Source organism: Tachypleus tridentatus, chromosome 6 (assembly GCF_004210375.1).
Source record: "Tachypleus tridentatus isolate NWPU-2018 chromosome 6, ASM421037v1, whole genome shotgun sequence".
NCBI lineage: Eukaryota > Metazoa > Arthropoda > Merostomata > Xiphosura > Limulidae > Tachypleus > Tachypleus tridentatus.
This window is the reverse complement of record NC_134830.1, coordinates 33050906-33066295: the sequence shown is the minus strand read 5'-3', so window position 1 is coordinate 33066295 and position 15390 is coordinate 33050906. Positions and strand designations below refer to the sequence as shown.

The window sequence follows — 15390 nt, the reverse complement described above, 5'->3', positions numbered from 1 at the left end:
GACGGTTGTGGCAACGACTGTTGCTCGCTTTCGGCGTCGACCACCTCAATCGAAACTATATTTTTATTTACGAGACTCAATCATGTTTGTATTAGCATTTTACAGTCCTTCTCGTCCTCAGAGGAAGACTGGAATGAAATTTGAAGCGGACCAGACAAACGAAAAACGTGCCTTGCCTTTACAAATTATGCCACTTATAAATTTTGAGAACAAACAGGGTAACGCCGTGGAAACCCCGGTTGAGAAGCAATTTGGTAAAGATTTTGGAGGCTGACAGCGATTGTGGTGAATATTTCATTTTTAACTTTTTACTGTTCGGACTCTGGGGAAGAACAATTCACGATGATGTCGAACAGACAGCTCTTATAACCTGTTTGCAGAAAGGGACGATATGGTATTATAACAAGAGACGGGTTTTTTTTCTGGATTATTACACATAACGTTTTTCGTAAAAATGGGCACACACACACACACAAATATATATATATATATATACAGTACAAAACGTGTTATTATTCCTTGGCTGCTCTCCTAAATCCCACGCCAGAAGATGATAATGATGACAACGTAACATTTGTCTTTAGATAACATTACTACACATTTGAAAGAGTAATACGTTTTTGTTGTCTATTTACCCTGTAATAACATTAAGTCAAATCAACTAAATATGAAGTCGTTGAAAAATATTGTATGATATCGAATGGAAGCTATTGGTGTTCTCGTCTACTCAAATCTCTCCCTAGAGAGCACGTGCGGATTCTTTGCTGTAGCAATACGCATTCGTTAAGCACATATAACGTAGAAGGTTTTGACGTTCCTTTCTTATGTAAACAGTAGCTCGTAGTGACAATTCTTAAAATCGTGAAGAATTATCCGAGAACTTGTGAAACAAAAGACTTAAAGTTTACTACATAAAGATAATATCGAAACTTAAAATAAATATTTAAAGCAAACTTGAAAGTGTTTTGTATAAAGTTTAGTGAAAAAGAAAGATATTTACTTTTTAACTTCTGAAGTTAAGGCACAAAGAATTTGAAAACTAGTCTAATAGTAAACCATTACTACAGATACGAAAAATAATGTATCTGTCTTTATATGTTTGAAATAAATATATATATTTGTATGTAGGCATAAGCCTGAACATACTCGTAAATTACTCGTGAAAATGTTTTCACACTTTACTCTCAAACTTATCAATTACATGTTCTTATCAATTTTAAAGTGAATCCTGAGAGTCAGTAAATATAACTGAGTTCTTAGTTGTGGACCCCTATATTACAGTTTCAAAAGTTTAAACTAGGATATTAATTTTGAACCATTCTGTCCATTTAACTTATTACAACAGTCTCCAAAACCTCACTAGTCCCCAAATGAAAGATTCGACTGGACGAAGCTAAAAAATTATGAATTCAGACTACTGTTTCAAACGGATATTTATGTAATATTTTCAAGTAGCTAGATTCAGTAAAATCGCGAAGTCGTTCATATACAAGGTTCTTCCAAGATTCTTTCAAAAAAAAAAAAAAAGTTTATGTCTTATGAGGATCAAAAGTTTCATAATGTGATCTCATTTTGTTATGTTTTACAAAGTTTCATAATGTGATCTCATCAAATAAACTTTGATGCATAGGTGACGGAGATTAGTGTACGATCAGTGATTCCATCATAAATATGGTTTACGTTTGAAAATAGCAGTATAAATTTAATATAACTTAGTCGTGCTTGATTTTGTTTACAAAATATGTCAAAATTATTTAGAAGTAACAAAAATTCCGATTGTTGCTTTTGTATTAATGCTCCATGACATTAGAAAATGGACGATTGTTTCAGCGTAAAGTTATACGATAGACCAGCCGCATGCGACGGCGATCGAACCCTGGATTTTAGCCTTTAAGTAACGTAAACTTAGCACTGACACGAGGAGAAATTATCAGTGAGACTCAAATACTATTATATCTTTTAAGATAACAATAAGATATGTACTTCTTAAGCAAGTTGCTCATAAAATAACTTACAGTTTGTGAAAATATAGAGCTGTACCTAATGATATAAATACCTTTCACTTACAAGGAGTATTGCAGTTTTAATTTTGTAACATGCTTTGAACACGAAATGACAAATTGTGTTGTGATATAAAAGTGTGAGTTGACAATACTCTTCGTTTCGTGACAGTTTGCGGTAAAAATGTTGTTACTCATGTGTAAACATATTTACGACTTTGTTCTGCGTCCATTGAGAAAATCATGTCTTCTAGTTCACAGATCTTACCGTTCTTCAAATAAGAGGTGCAACTACAGCCTAGAACCATCTATTTCTTTTACACTTAAAATAACAAGCAGGTGTTATTGTAATATATTACTTCCAGAGTACAAAAGATGTTAATAAAGTGTGTGTTTTCTTATAGCAAAGCCACATCGAGCTATCTGCTGAGTCCACCGATGGAAATCGAACCCCTGATTTTATCGTTGATAAAGAGATGGGACGTTCTTCTTCATACGATGGACATCACTCAGTAAACACCTGACGACAAATGACATCGATAAAAGGCCAGTATCCGCCTACTGCTGGTGTTATATGTGATTGTGTCAGCCTCATGTTGACTATTGCATAACGACTGTAATTAGGAAATTTGGACGGATAACTCTTCCCCATTCAAATATAGATCTAACGTTCATGTTACGTCCACTTCTTTCTGCCCTTTCAGAGAAAGCCAGCGTGGACAAAACTTTCACGTAACTGAGTTTTTAAGCACGTGTAAAATGAGTAGCATGTATTTTAATGATGCAGTAAGCAAACATTCACAAAGTATCCACCAAGACTGGAAGGACAACGTTGAGAAATAATATTTGATTTCTCATATCCTCAACACCATACATGTATGTTCACTGGTTGTGATTTAATGTCTGACGTTCGTAAAAATAAAGTTACGTTTCTTTCTAAATACCTTCTTAGTGTTACTTACAATAAACTGTTTTATCATATTCCTTCAACCATTACACATAATATGAAATTTTAAAACTACATTCAAAGGAAAAAAAATTTGGCTTGAATAATTAGTTTGTTTGTTTTCTTGGATTTCGCGCAAAGCTTCCCGAGGGCTATCTGCGCTAGTCGTCCCTAATTTAGCAGTGTAAGAAGACTAGAGAGAAGGCAGCTAGTCATCACCATCCACTGCTAACTCTTGAGCAACTCTTTAACCAACGGATAGTGGGATTGACTGTTACATTATAGCGCCCACACGGCTGAAAGGGCGAGCATGTTTGGTGCAACGGAAATTCGAATCCGCGACCCTCAGATTACGAGTGGAGCTCCTCAATCTGTCCATGCTGGGCAGCAGTATTAATATAAAAGACTTTCTATACTTATTAAAAGTAATTCACAACATTCTTTTCCTTCTATTCCATTTGTAAGGTGCTTAATTAGAAAAAAATCATTTTTTTTTTTTTTTTCATAACTTGTTTTTGTCACCTTGTACTTAAAGTGAACTTTATTACCGGTTATAGGTATTATTTCGCATGAAAATCAGTAATAAGTATACTAAACTTCAAAAAATATCCACCCAATTATCTCGGTGTAAAAGAAACAATGAATTGAAAAGAACATCAATTACACTTGACATAATTGTAAGTGTTAAGACACTATTTGAGACGTTATAGGTACACTTGACGTAATTGTAAGTGTTAAGACACTATTTGAGACGTTATAGGTACACTTGACATAATTGTAAGTGTTAAGACACTATTTGAGACGTTATAGGTACACTTGACATAAGTGTAAGTGTTAAGACACTATTTGAGACGTTATAGGTACACTTGACATAATTGTAAGTGTTAAGACACTATTTGAGACGTTATAGTTACACTTAACATAATTGTAAGTGTTAAGACACTATTTGAGACGTTATAGGTACACTTGACGTAATTGTAAGTGTTAAGACACTATTTGAGACGTTATAGGTACACTTGACGTAATTGTAAGTGTTAAGATACTATTTGAGACGTTATAGGTACACTTGACATAATTGTAAGTGTTAAGACACTATTTGAGACGTTATAGGTACACTTGACATAAGTGTAAGTGTTGACACACTATTTGAGACGTTATAGGTACACTTGACGTAATTGTAAGTGTTAAGACACTATTTGAGACGTTATAGGTACACTTGACATAATCATAAGTGTTAAGACACTATTTAACGATATAGGCTAGGCCAACTGTTTTATGTGAATACACTAATCTTCACAGTGCTGGTGTTAAAATGTTGAATTTAAAATTACATCTATAGCACTTAAAATAGGCTTTATTCTAGATCTCTGCTTAATACATAATAGAAATAAATGTTTCTCATATTTTAACTAGTTTGATACGATTCTGTTATAGCAAAAATATTAGGTGTTTTTGTTTTTCATAAATAGTATAATACCGATTCCATGTACTTTATCCACCGAGGTGAATCGAGCCTTAAGTTTAAGCTTTGTAAGTCCGTAAATGTGTTGCTGTCCAACTGGGGGACATATTGAAATTACTAGTTTTATTTAAGTCTTGTTTTTCGATATAATTTCCTTAATATACATAGAGTTTCATCGTATTTATATAATCTTGTTATAAGGGATGATACACTATGCTGCTATTCGTTCTAAAGAAACAGATGCCAATAAATATTACAATACTACTCTTGTAATAAATATTAAATGAAATATCTCTAATTCCCTTTTATACATTACATATCAAATGTTATTTTTGGGCCCGGAATGGTCAGATGGTTAAAGCACTCGTCTCGTAATCTGAGAGTCGCAGGTTCGAATCCCCATAACACCAAACATGCTCGCCCTTTTAGCCGTGGGGGCGTTATAATATGACGGTTAATCCCACTAGTCGTTAGTAAAAGAGTAGCCCAAGAGTTGTCGGTGGGTGGTGATGACTAGCTGCCTTCCCTCTAATCTTACACTGTTAAGTTAGGAACGGCTAGCGCAGATAGCCCTCCAGTAGCTTTGCACGAAATTCAAACCAATCCTATACTCAGTGTCAGTGTGTTCTATTGTTAGTATCTACACTTCGACTTTTCTTCACCCGGTACATGTACCCTGTGAAGTTTAAATTTTCCATTATACGAGAAATATGCGACATGTATAAAACCAGCGAAATACTCTTTATTTATCATCTGTATGAACGTATTTGAAAGCCATGGTCGACTCGTGATCGGTAGCAAATCGTCCCTTTTTTGTTGTAGTTGAACAAACAAAATATTGTTCACACAATTCCTGCCACCATGCGTCCGAGAAGCAACTTGCACGTTAGTGGTTTAAACTTCTTCACAAAGACAAGATCTATATAAATTAGCCTGTACTCAGCACGTGCTGGACATCTTGTTAACAAACGATTTCTGGGCGGGAGGGGATTTTCCTGCGAACTTGTAGCGGCACTTCTCTGGGTAATGGAAAGATGAGTAGATGGTCGTACGTTCTCATATGGTTGAGCTAATCTACTCTTGCTGACGTTAAGCACTGTATTACAGATAGCCGTTTTTTTTTTTTTTTAATTTTACATATCTTTACCATTGTGCAATAAAATACCCTTCCGATTCTCAGAAGCGGCGTTGCACAGAAAGTGGTTGTGAATTTGCCACAAACCCAACATATCAACCATTCTTAAAAACTGCAACTGATTCTACGTAAAAACCAAAGCTGTTAGAATGTAGAATCGTGAGTAAGAAACTAAGTTTTTGGATTTGCAATCTCAAAATCAGGGTTTGATTCCCGCGGTAGACGATAGCTCATTATGTAGTTTTGCGCTGAAACACTATCTACATTAAGATGCAACAATTTTATAGCTGCTTTATTACAATGTTGTACAAAATCAATATTAAACTATTTTATTAATATATGCTTTACTTATAAATAAGGTCCCCTGTGGTACAACGCTAGAAATTGGGTTTCAATACCCATGGCGGGCAGATCACAGATAATCCATTATGTAGTTTGTGTTTAATAACAAACAAACGTATAAATAAAAATTATACCAGTACTGGTTTACGTTAAGAATCAAGCTTTACGTACTATAATTATAAATTGCTGATAAGTGATTTTGATACCGCTATAAACACTTATAAGTATTACTAATAAACAATGTTACAAACACTTATAGTGGTATTTATATCATCTATGAGTTATTTAAAATCCTATAAAGATTGTTTAATTTCTTTGTTTCGAGCGTACAGTGTATATATATTCATACTTGTGTTGGATCATTTGTATTTTTGTAAATCAAATCCAATATATTATAACACTAGTATTTCGTTCCCCGGTGAGACAGTGGTAAGGTTTAGGAAATTACAACTCTTGAAATACTGGCTGAATTTCTCCGCGGTAGACATGGCATATCGATACCATAGAGTGGACTTACTCCAACACAAACATTCCATATGAAACTCTGCATAGAATATGATAATTCTTGAACTGAGTTTTTAGTCCAAATATGTAAATCGAAATAATATTCAATTCAAGTCTTTGTTTGTTTGTTTTTTACGGTTATCTTTAAGGTAAGTTTAGAAACGTACACGTGGTGAATTCTCTCTCTTCACGCAACAGTCACTATATGTCAGGTCTGGCCTTGGTAATGCAGTCAAAACATGTCGAATTGGCTTGCTTCGGGCTCCCCACACAATAGCAACTCATGCTGTTGGCTTAGAGGACACATGAAAGAAACCCGCGCCAATCTGCCAGGTTCAGGCTGGACTTTCCTGTTTTCCGCCGTTTAAATTAACAAAAGACCGCAAAATGTTGTTCATGGTCAGGCGGTCCCGTGCAGCAGACAGCAAGCGTACGTGCATCCAGTGTTGTTGTCAGACACCGTGTCTCGAAACGTTGCTTCGAGGCATAGTCTTATAAAAATTCGTTCTCTCAGGTTTGTTTTTTCTCGGAATAACTGAAGTGAGTGAGTAAAGTCACAGTTTTGCAAGTTGTTATAAGGAATGTTTCATTGTTATCGAGTCGATGAGGCCTACTCTCAGTTACAAATGTCATTCCACAAGTTTGTCGTTTTGAGCCATGACGAAGGTACCACATCTCCGTTCTTGGTACTTATTTACTAATTAATATATTGCAAGATTTTATGAATAATTTTCAAGTGAAGTGAATGATGAAACTGTAATTCTGATTGTAATCCGTAGGAATACTACTTGTTGCTTTCCAAATCTTTCAAAATTATGAACTTTCATAATTGTATGTGTCCACTCCTGAATATCACGGCTACACAGACATATTTTCAGCACTGTTATTCATGGTCATATATAACGAACTCCTGATATCCAAACTCACACACTGTTACATACATGTACTTCTGAGAAACTGTTAACACTGTCTGTTACCAAATATTTGTAAACCTGAAAGATGTACTTACCTCATTTCATATACGTTCTCATGAATATCCTAGAAGGAATTTTAACCTCATGTTTTGTCACATATATTACTTCTGACAAAATTAGAAATCCCGTCCACTACCTCATAAGTCTTTCCTTTGCGGAACTATTAACCTCATCTGTTACAACATGGGTTTCTCCTAAAGGAGCTACTAATTTCGTCCATTACTTCATAAACCTATTCCTGACAAAACTATTAACTTTACTCTCTTTCACGTTTACTCCTACCAGAGCACTTAAGTTTATCTAAAGTTTTAGTTTGGTTTATTTTGAATTTCGCGCAAAACTACACGAGGGCAATCTGCGCTAGCCGTCACTAATTTAGCAGTGTAAGATTAGAGGGAAGGCAGCTAGTCATTACCACCCACCACCAACTTCTGAGCTACTCTTTTACCAACACCTGAAAGAGCGAGCATGCTTGGTGAAATGGAGATTCGAACCCGTGACCCTCAGATTACGATTCGGCTACCTTAACCACCTGACTATACCGGGCTGCTCATCTGAAGTAATATAAACCTAGTACTGACAAAACTATTAACTTAATTCTCTTTCACGCTTACTTTTAACGGAATAATTAACACATATGAAGTAATATAAAATTTGCACTAACGGAACCATTAACCTTATTTTCTTTCACGTATACTCCTAACGGAACAATTAACCTCATCTGAAGTAATACAAATCTACTCTTGATGCTATTGCAAACTACATTCACAGCAGTATACAGTACATATCATGATAACAAAAGGCTGAATCTTATCTTGTGACTGAAACATGTTTTCGACAAATGTATTCAACTTATCCGTGCTATACATTCACGTCTGGTTTAGTAAAAACCGTATTTATCGCTACAATACGCCCTCTCCAGACAATACTATTAACTTCATGTATATTTATAAAATTTATACTTAACAGATACGCATAAGCACACGCTATAGTTAGAGACTGATATTCGAAACAGACACAGTGCAAATATTCCATTGTATCGCTTTGCACTAAAAGAAATAGATGCGCTTCAAGAAAACAACTCACAAAGCCTAACTGTCCTATGTTTTACACCTTAAATAGAAAGTGCTTCAGAAACTTAAAGAGCATGTAAAATGTAGTTGAGCATATTTTTGAAATTCATCTATGTAAAACACTTCAATAAGATTTTGTGTTGAATCACCTTACTTTTGTAAGCCACATAACTCTATCACTGTAAGCCGCATCACCCTACTTTTGTAAACCACATCACCACATCACTGTAAGCAGTATCATCCTACTTTTGTAAACCTCATCACCACATCACTGTAAGCAGTATCACTCTACTTTTGTAAACCACATCACCACATCACTGTAAGCAGTATCACCCTACTTTTGTAAACCACATCACTACACCACTGTAAGCAGTATCACCCTACTTTTGTAAACCACATCACTACATCACTGTAAGCAGTATCACCCTACTTTGTAAACCACATCACTACATCATTGTAAGCAGTATCACCCTACTTTTGTAAACCACATCACTACATCACTGTAAGCAGTATCACCCTACTTTGTAAACCACATCACTACATCACTGTAAGCAGTATCACCCTACTTTTGTAAACCACATCACTACATCACTGTAAGCAGTATCACCCTACTTTTGTAAACCACATCACTACATCACTGTAAGCAGTATCATCCTACTTTTGTAAACCACATCACTACATCACTGTAAGCAGTATCACCCTACTTTGTAAACCACATCACTACATCACTGTAAGCAGTATCACCCTACTTTGTAAACCCCATCACTACATCACTGTTAGCAGTATCATCCTACTTTTGTAAACCACATCACTACACCACTGTAAGCAGTATCACCCTACTTTTGTAAACCACATCACTACATCACTGTAAGCAGTATCATCCTACTTTTGTAAACCACATCACTACACCACTGTAAGCAGTATCACCCTACTTTTGTAAACCACATCACTACATCACTGTAAGCAGTATCATCCTACTTTTGTAAACCACATCACTACATCACTGTAAGCAGTATCTCCCTACTTTTGTAAACCACATCACCACATCACTGTAAGCAGTATCACCCTACTTTTGTAAACCACATCACTACACCACTGTAAGCAGTATCAGCCTACTTTTGTAAACCACATCACCACATCACTGTAAGCAGTATCACCCTACTTTTGTAAACCACATCACTACACCACTGTAAGCAGTATCACCCTACTTTTGTAAACCACATCACTACATCACTGTAAGCAGTATCACCCTACTTTGTAAACCACATCACTACATCATTGTAAGCAGTATCACCCTACTTTTGTAAACCACATCACTACATCACTGTAAGCAGTATCACCCTACTTTGTAAACCACATCACTACATCACTGTAAGCAGTATCATCCTACTTTGTAAACCACATCACTACATCACTGTAAGCAGTATCACCCTACTTTGTAAACCACATCACTACATCACTGTAAGCAGTATCATCCTACTTTGTAAACCACATCACTACATCACTGTAAGCAGTATCACCCTACTTTGTAAACCACATCACTACATCACTGTAAGCAGTATCACCCTACTTTGTAAACCACATCACTACATCACTGTAAGCAGTATCATCCTACTTTTGTAAACCACATCACTACATCACTGTAAGCAGTATCATCCTACTTTTGTAAACCACATCACTACATCACTGTAAGCAGTATCACCCTACTTTGTAAACCACATCACTACATCACTGTAAGCAGTATCACCCTACTTTGTAAACCACATCACTACATCACTGTAAGCAGTATCATCCTACTTTTGTAAACCACATCACTACACCACTGTAAGCAGTATCACCCTACTTTTGTAAACCACATCACTACATCACTGTAAGCAGTATCATCCTACTTTGTAAACCACATCACTACATCACTGTAAGCAGTATCATCCTACTTTTGTAAACCACATCACTACATCACTGTAAGCAGTATCACCCTACTTTGTAAACCACATCACTACATCACTGTAAGCAGTATCACCCTACTTTTGTAAACCACATCACTACATCACTGTAAGCAGTATCATCCTACTTTTGTAAACCACATCACTACATCACTGTAAGCAGTATCATCCTACTTTTGTAAACCACATCACTACACCACTGTAAGCAGTATCACCCTACTTTTGTAAACCACATCACTACATCACTGTAAGCAGTATCATCCTACTTTGTAAACCACATCACTACACCACTGTAAGCAGTATCACCCTACTTTGTAAACCACATCACTACATCACTGTAAGCAGTATCACCCTACTTTTGTAAACCACATCACTACATCACTGTAAGCAGTATCACCCTACTTTGTAAACCACATCACTACATCACTGTAAGCAGTATCATCCTACTTTTGTAAACCACATCACTACATCACTGTAAGCAGTATCATCCTACTTTGTAAACCACATCACTACACCACTGTAAGCAGTATCACCCTACTACTTTGTAAACCACATCACTACATCACTGTAAGCAGTATCACCCTACTTTGTAAACCACATCACTACATCACTGTAAGCAGTATCACCCTACTTTGTAAACCACATCACTACATCACTGTAAGCAGTATCACCCTACTTTGTAAACCACATCACTACATCACTGTAAGCAGTATCACCCTACTTTTGTAAACCACATCACTACATCACTGTAAGCAGTATCATCCTACTTTTGTAAACCACATCACTACATCACTGTAAGCAGTATCACCCTACTTTGTAAACCACATCACTACATCACTGTAAGCAGTATCATCCTACTTTGCAAACCACATCACTACATCACTGTAAGCAGTATCACCCTACTTTTGTAAACCACATCACAACATCACTGTAAGCCTTATCACTCAACATTTGAAATTCATATTTTTTCAACTTTCTAAGTAATGCTGATGTTTTATCTTCTACTTGGTATTACATAAATTATTGTTTCTGCACTGTAACTTCTTTTAGAATAGAACCTTAAAACGTTTTGTTAGACAAAATACAACAACCAATTTTAAAAGTTGTACTCGTCATTGTTTGCATATTAAAAATATAAAACAGGTTATTATAAAAAGTTGACATTTCTACCATATATCAAAACTTTTCACTAAACAAACTTGGATGAAAAATACCATAGAACGTCTACTATAATTAGAACTTGTGTCTTATAGATACAGATTTGTTGCTTAGAACTTTTTTATGTACTTTCCAGAGTAAATATTGTATAAATTAAGTTTTGATTCAAAAGTCGCTGACTTAAGTTAAGTGTCTTTGATGGTTACAAGCTAACTCTAGAGTTAATGTGTCAGTCGATAGTTTGAGTATCATAGGTGGTATCTTGCAAAAAAAAAAAAAAGTACACATCCATAGCAGAAAAGTTTGGTTTAGGTTTCGTTATTTAACATTACTGACTAATATTTAATTAATTCGTTTTGTTTTGTTTTTGCATGACGCTTATCATTTAATATGTTTCTTTAAGATAAAAACTTTAACTGGTTTAGATCAACAATTAAAGTTAACAGTAAGTTTATTATCAGAACAAATCTTATAGAAACTGGAATTATAAGACAAAATATGTGATGGATATAATGTTGTCATTTGTGGTAAAAAACTGAAAACTCTGAGAAGTTTGTCATAATTTTTTCGTACATTAATTTTAAGAAACTGACCACAAACTTACGACTATAATAATGGGATCCTTACCGTATTGTTAACTTTAATCATGGATCCCATTCTTACATTTTAAACAGAATCTGATTATACTGTGTACAGATATTAGTGGACAATCGATAAGTCTAATATTAATTAAGGTATTCGACTTTCTTTGGCTTAAATTCATCCACACTTATCTTATTCAACTCAATATCGTAACAGTTATTTAAATTGCACGTGATTGGTGGGTGTTTACTCACTTCTAGCCCTCTGCTCTTCCAAAAGTTGTTTCTCCAGGTTTTCACGAAGCTCGCGCTCTCTAGTGGCTTCCACACGCAACTCGACTGTGAAAGAGACAATTTAGATTTCGGTTTCGTCTCATAATATGAAATGTACAAATTATGATAAAACTAGCGTAACTTCTACAAAAAATGTGAAAGAGTTTTGACATTTTGATTATTTGTTTTTAATTTTGTTTGAAATTCTAATAGCTTCAGGAAAGAATACACATCAGAACCTTTTGTTTCGTAATACCGAATAATGGAGGAAAAGAACAGTACTGTTGGATTAAGTGTTTTAAACTGTGTTTAGTTCTATCGGTCTTTTCTAAGCTTAACATTTAACAGATTAATACTGTTACCTATCTAATAAAAGTCAGTCACATTCAGTAGTCACAACTCGTGACATTTCTCTTAGTTTCCAAGTTGCACGAAACTCCTAGTTTCTACTTAATAATTGAGTTTGTTCAATATTCATGTGACTGCCGGGAAAAAATAAAGATGTCAGTCTTGTTTCAATTTTACCAAAGTTAACTTTGATTGAACTAGATGTCTTTACGTAAAAAATAAAAAACTACTTGATAGGAAGAAAAAATGTTTTATTTTATTCGTGTAGTTTTGGTATTGCGTCTACTTGAGGAATGTTTTTACTTCTGGGACTTGGCTTTGGTTTCACAAAAATATCATGTTCGGGTGGAGTTCTTTTTTTTAATCTGTATTTTGTTTGTCTGCGAAACGTATTAACTTACAAAGTACACTGGCCTACCTCACAGTGTGATACTTTTGGTATAGACTGTTGTTTTGCATTTCTTTCTTCAGTCATGGTCTTAATAAATAGATATAACTTAATATACATTATTAAATACAATTTCTTTTGTAACACTTTGTGTATATATATATATATATATAATACTGACCTTTCTCTAAGTTCAGTTGACGTTCTTGATGCCTGGCGTTATCTGCAGCCATTTTTAAAAGACCTTGAATGTTTCTTAGCAACGTTTCTATTGAAAACACTGCTTGTCCCATTGTTGTCGCTCCATTGTTCTGGAATAGTAATCCTTGGTTGTTTGCAAATCTATCTGTATTCGCAGTACTGCTGACATCAGCGTTGTCACTGTAATCTAGAAGCAAAACCAAAAAACTCAACATCAAATGGCCTTGTAAAAACGAACAATGTTGTGTAGCAGTTACACCTATCCACTTTCCTATCAACATGAATTATTAAGTGACATTATACAACGAACAATGTTGTGTAGCAGTTACACTTATCCACTCTCCTATCAACATGAATTATTAAGTGACATTATACAACGAACAATGTTGTGTAGCAGTTACACTTATCCACTCTCCTATCAACATGAATTATTAAGTGACATTATACAACGAACAATGTTGTGTAGCAGTTACACTTATCCACTCTCCTATCAACATGAATTATTAAGTGACATTATACAACGAACAATGTTGTGCAGCAGTTACACTTAACTACTCTCCTATCAACATGAATTATTAAGTGACATTATACAACGAACAATGTTGTGTAGCAGTTACACTTATCCACTCTCCTATCAACATGAATTATTAAGTGACATTATACAACGAACAATGTTGTGTAGCAGTTACACTTATCCACTCTCCTATCAACATGAATTATTAAGTGACATTATACAACGAACAATGTTGTGCAGCAGTTACACTTAACTACTCTCCTATCAACATGAATTATTAAGTGACATTATACAACGAACAATGTTGTGTAACAGTTACACTTATCCACTCACCTATCAACATGAATTTTTAAGTGACATTATACAACGAACAATGTTGTGTAGCAGTTACACTTATCCACTCTCCTATCAACATGAATTTTTAAGTGACATTATACAACGAACAATGTTGTGCAGCAGTTACACTTAACTACTCTCCTATCAACATGAATTATTAAGTGACATTATACAACGAACAATGTTGTGTAGCAGTTACACTTATCCACTCTCCTATCAACATGAATTATTAAGTGACATTATACAACGAACAATGTTGTGTAGCAGTTACACTTATCCACTCTCCTATCAACATGAATTATTAAGTGACATTATACAACGAACAATGTTGTGCAGCAGTTACACTTAACTACTCTCCTATCAACATGAATTATTAAGTGACATTATACAACGAACAATGTTGTGTAACAGTTACACTTATCCACTCACCTATCAACATGAATTTTTAAGTGACATTATACAACGAACAATGTTGTGCAGCAGTTACACTTAACTACTCTCCTATCAACATGAATTATTAAGTGACATTATACAACGAACAATGTTGTGTAACAGTTACACTTATCCACTCCTCTGTAAAATAAGATGCCAAGATTTACTAAAACAAAGCGTTAACTAAATATATACATGCAATTATTATTACTTAATGCCCCAATATGAATACTTTTCAGCATTTATTATAATAATATGAACTGAAAACTATCGAAAAAACGAGAACAGATCGATAACCTATAACATTTCACGAAGACAACACCAGAAGGATAACCTGTCACAGTGATGAAACCAGTAAACACATCGTGAATATTAACACCAGAAGGATAGATAACCTGTCACAGTGATGAAACCAGTAAACACATCGTGAATAGTAACACCAGAAGGATAACCTGCCACAGTGATGAAACCAGTAAACACATCGTGAATATTAACACCAGAAGGATAACCTGTCACAGTGATGAAACCAGTAAACACATCGTGAATATTAACACCAGAAGGATAATCTGTCACAGTGATGAAACCAGTAAACACATCGTGAATATTAACACCAGAAAGATAACCTGTCACAGTGATGAAACCAGTAAACACATCGTGAATAGTAACACCAGAAGGGTAACAAGTAACGAAGTTCAAATGTATAGAACATCTCATTGGAATCAACTTAAGAGCATTGGTCCTTCAAACGGTAACCTGTCACGAATATTGAAGTATTGTAAT

General features: G+C 34.9%; 1 protein-coding gene across 3 annotated transcripts in view; it reads right to left on the bottom strand.

Annotated features, from left to right (window-relative positions):
• The window catches only part of LOC143252207 (dachshund homolog 1-like), a 109773-nt gene that overhangs the window by 13038 nt on the left and 81345 nt on the right, over positions 1-15390 (bottom strand). For all 3 annotated transcript variants that reach the window (XM_076503982.1, XM_076503980.1, XM_076503981.1), the window contains exons 6-7: positions 13309-13515; positions 12374-12457 (exon numbers count right to left, since the gene is read on the bottom strand). In XM_076503982.1, coding sequence (XP_076360097.1) covers positions 12374-12457; positions 13309-13515 — 291 coding nt within the window. The remainder of the gene's footprint in view (positions 1-12373; positions 12458-13308; positions 13516-15390) is intronic.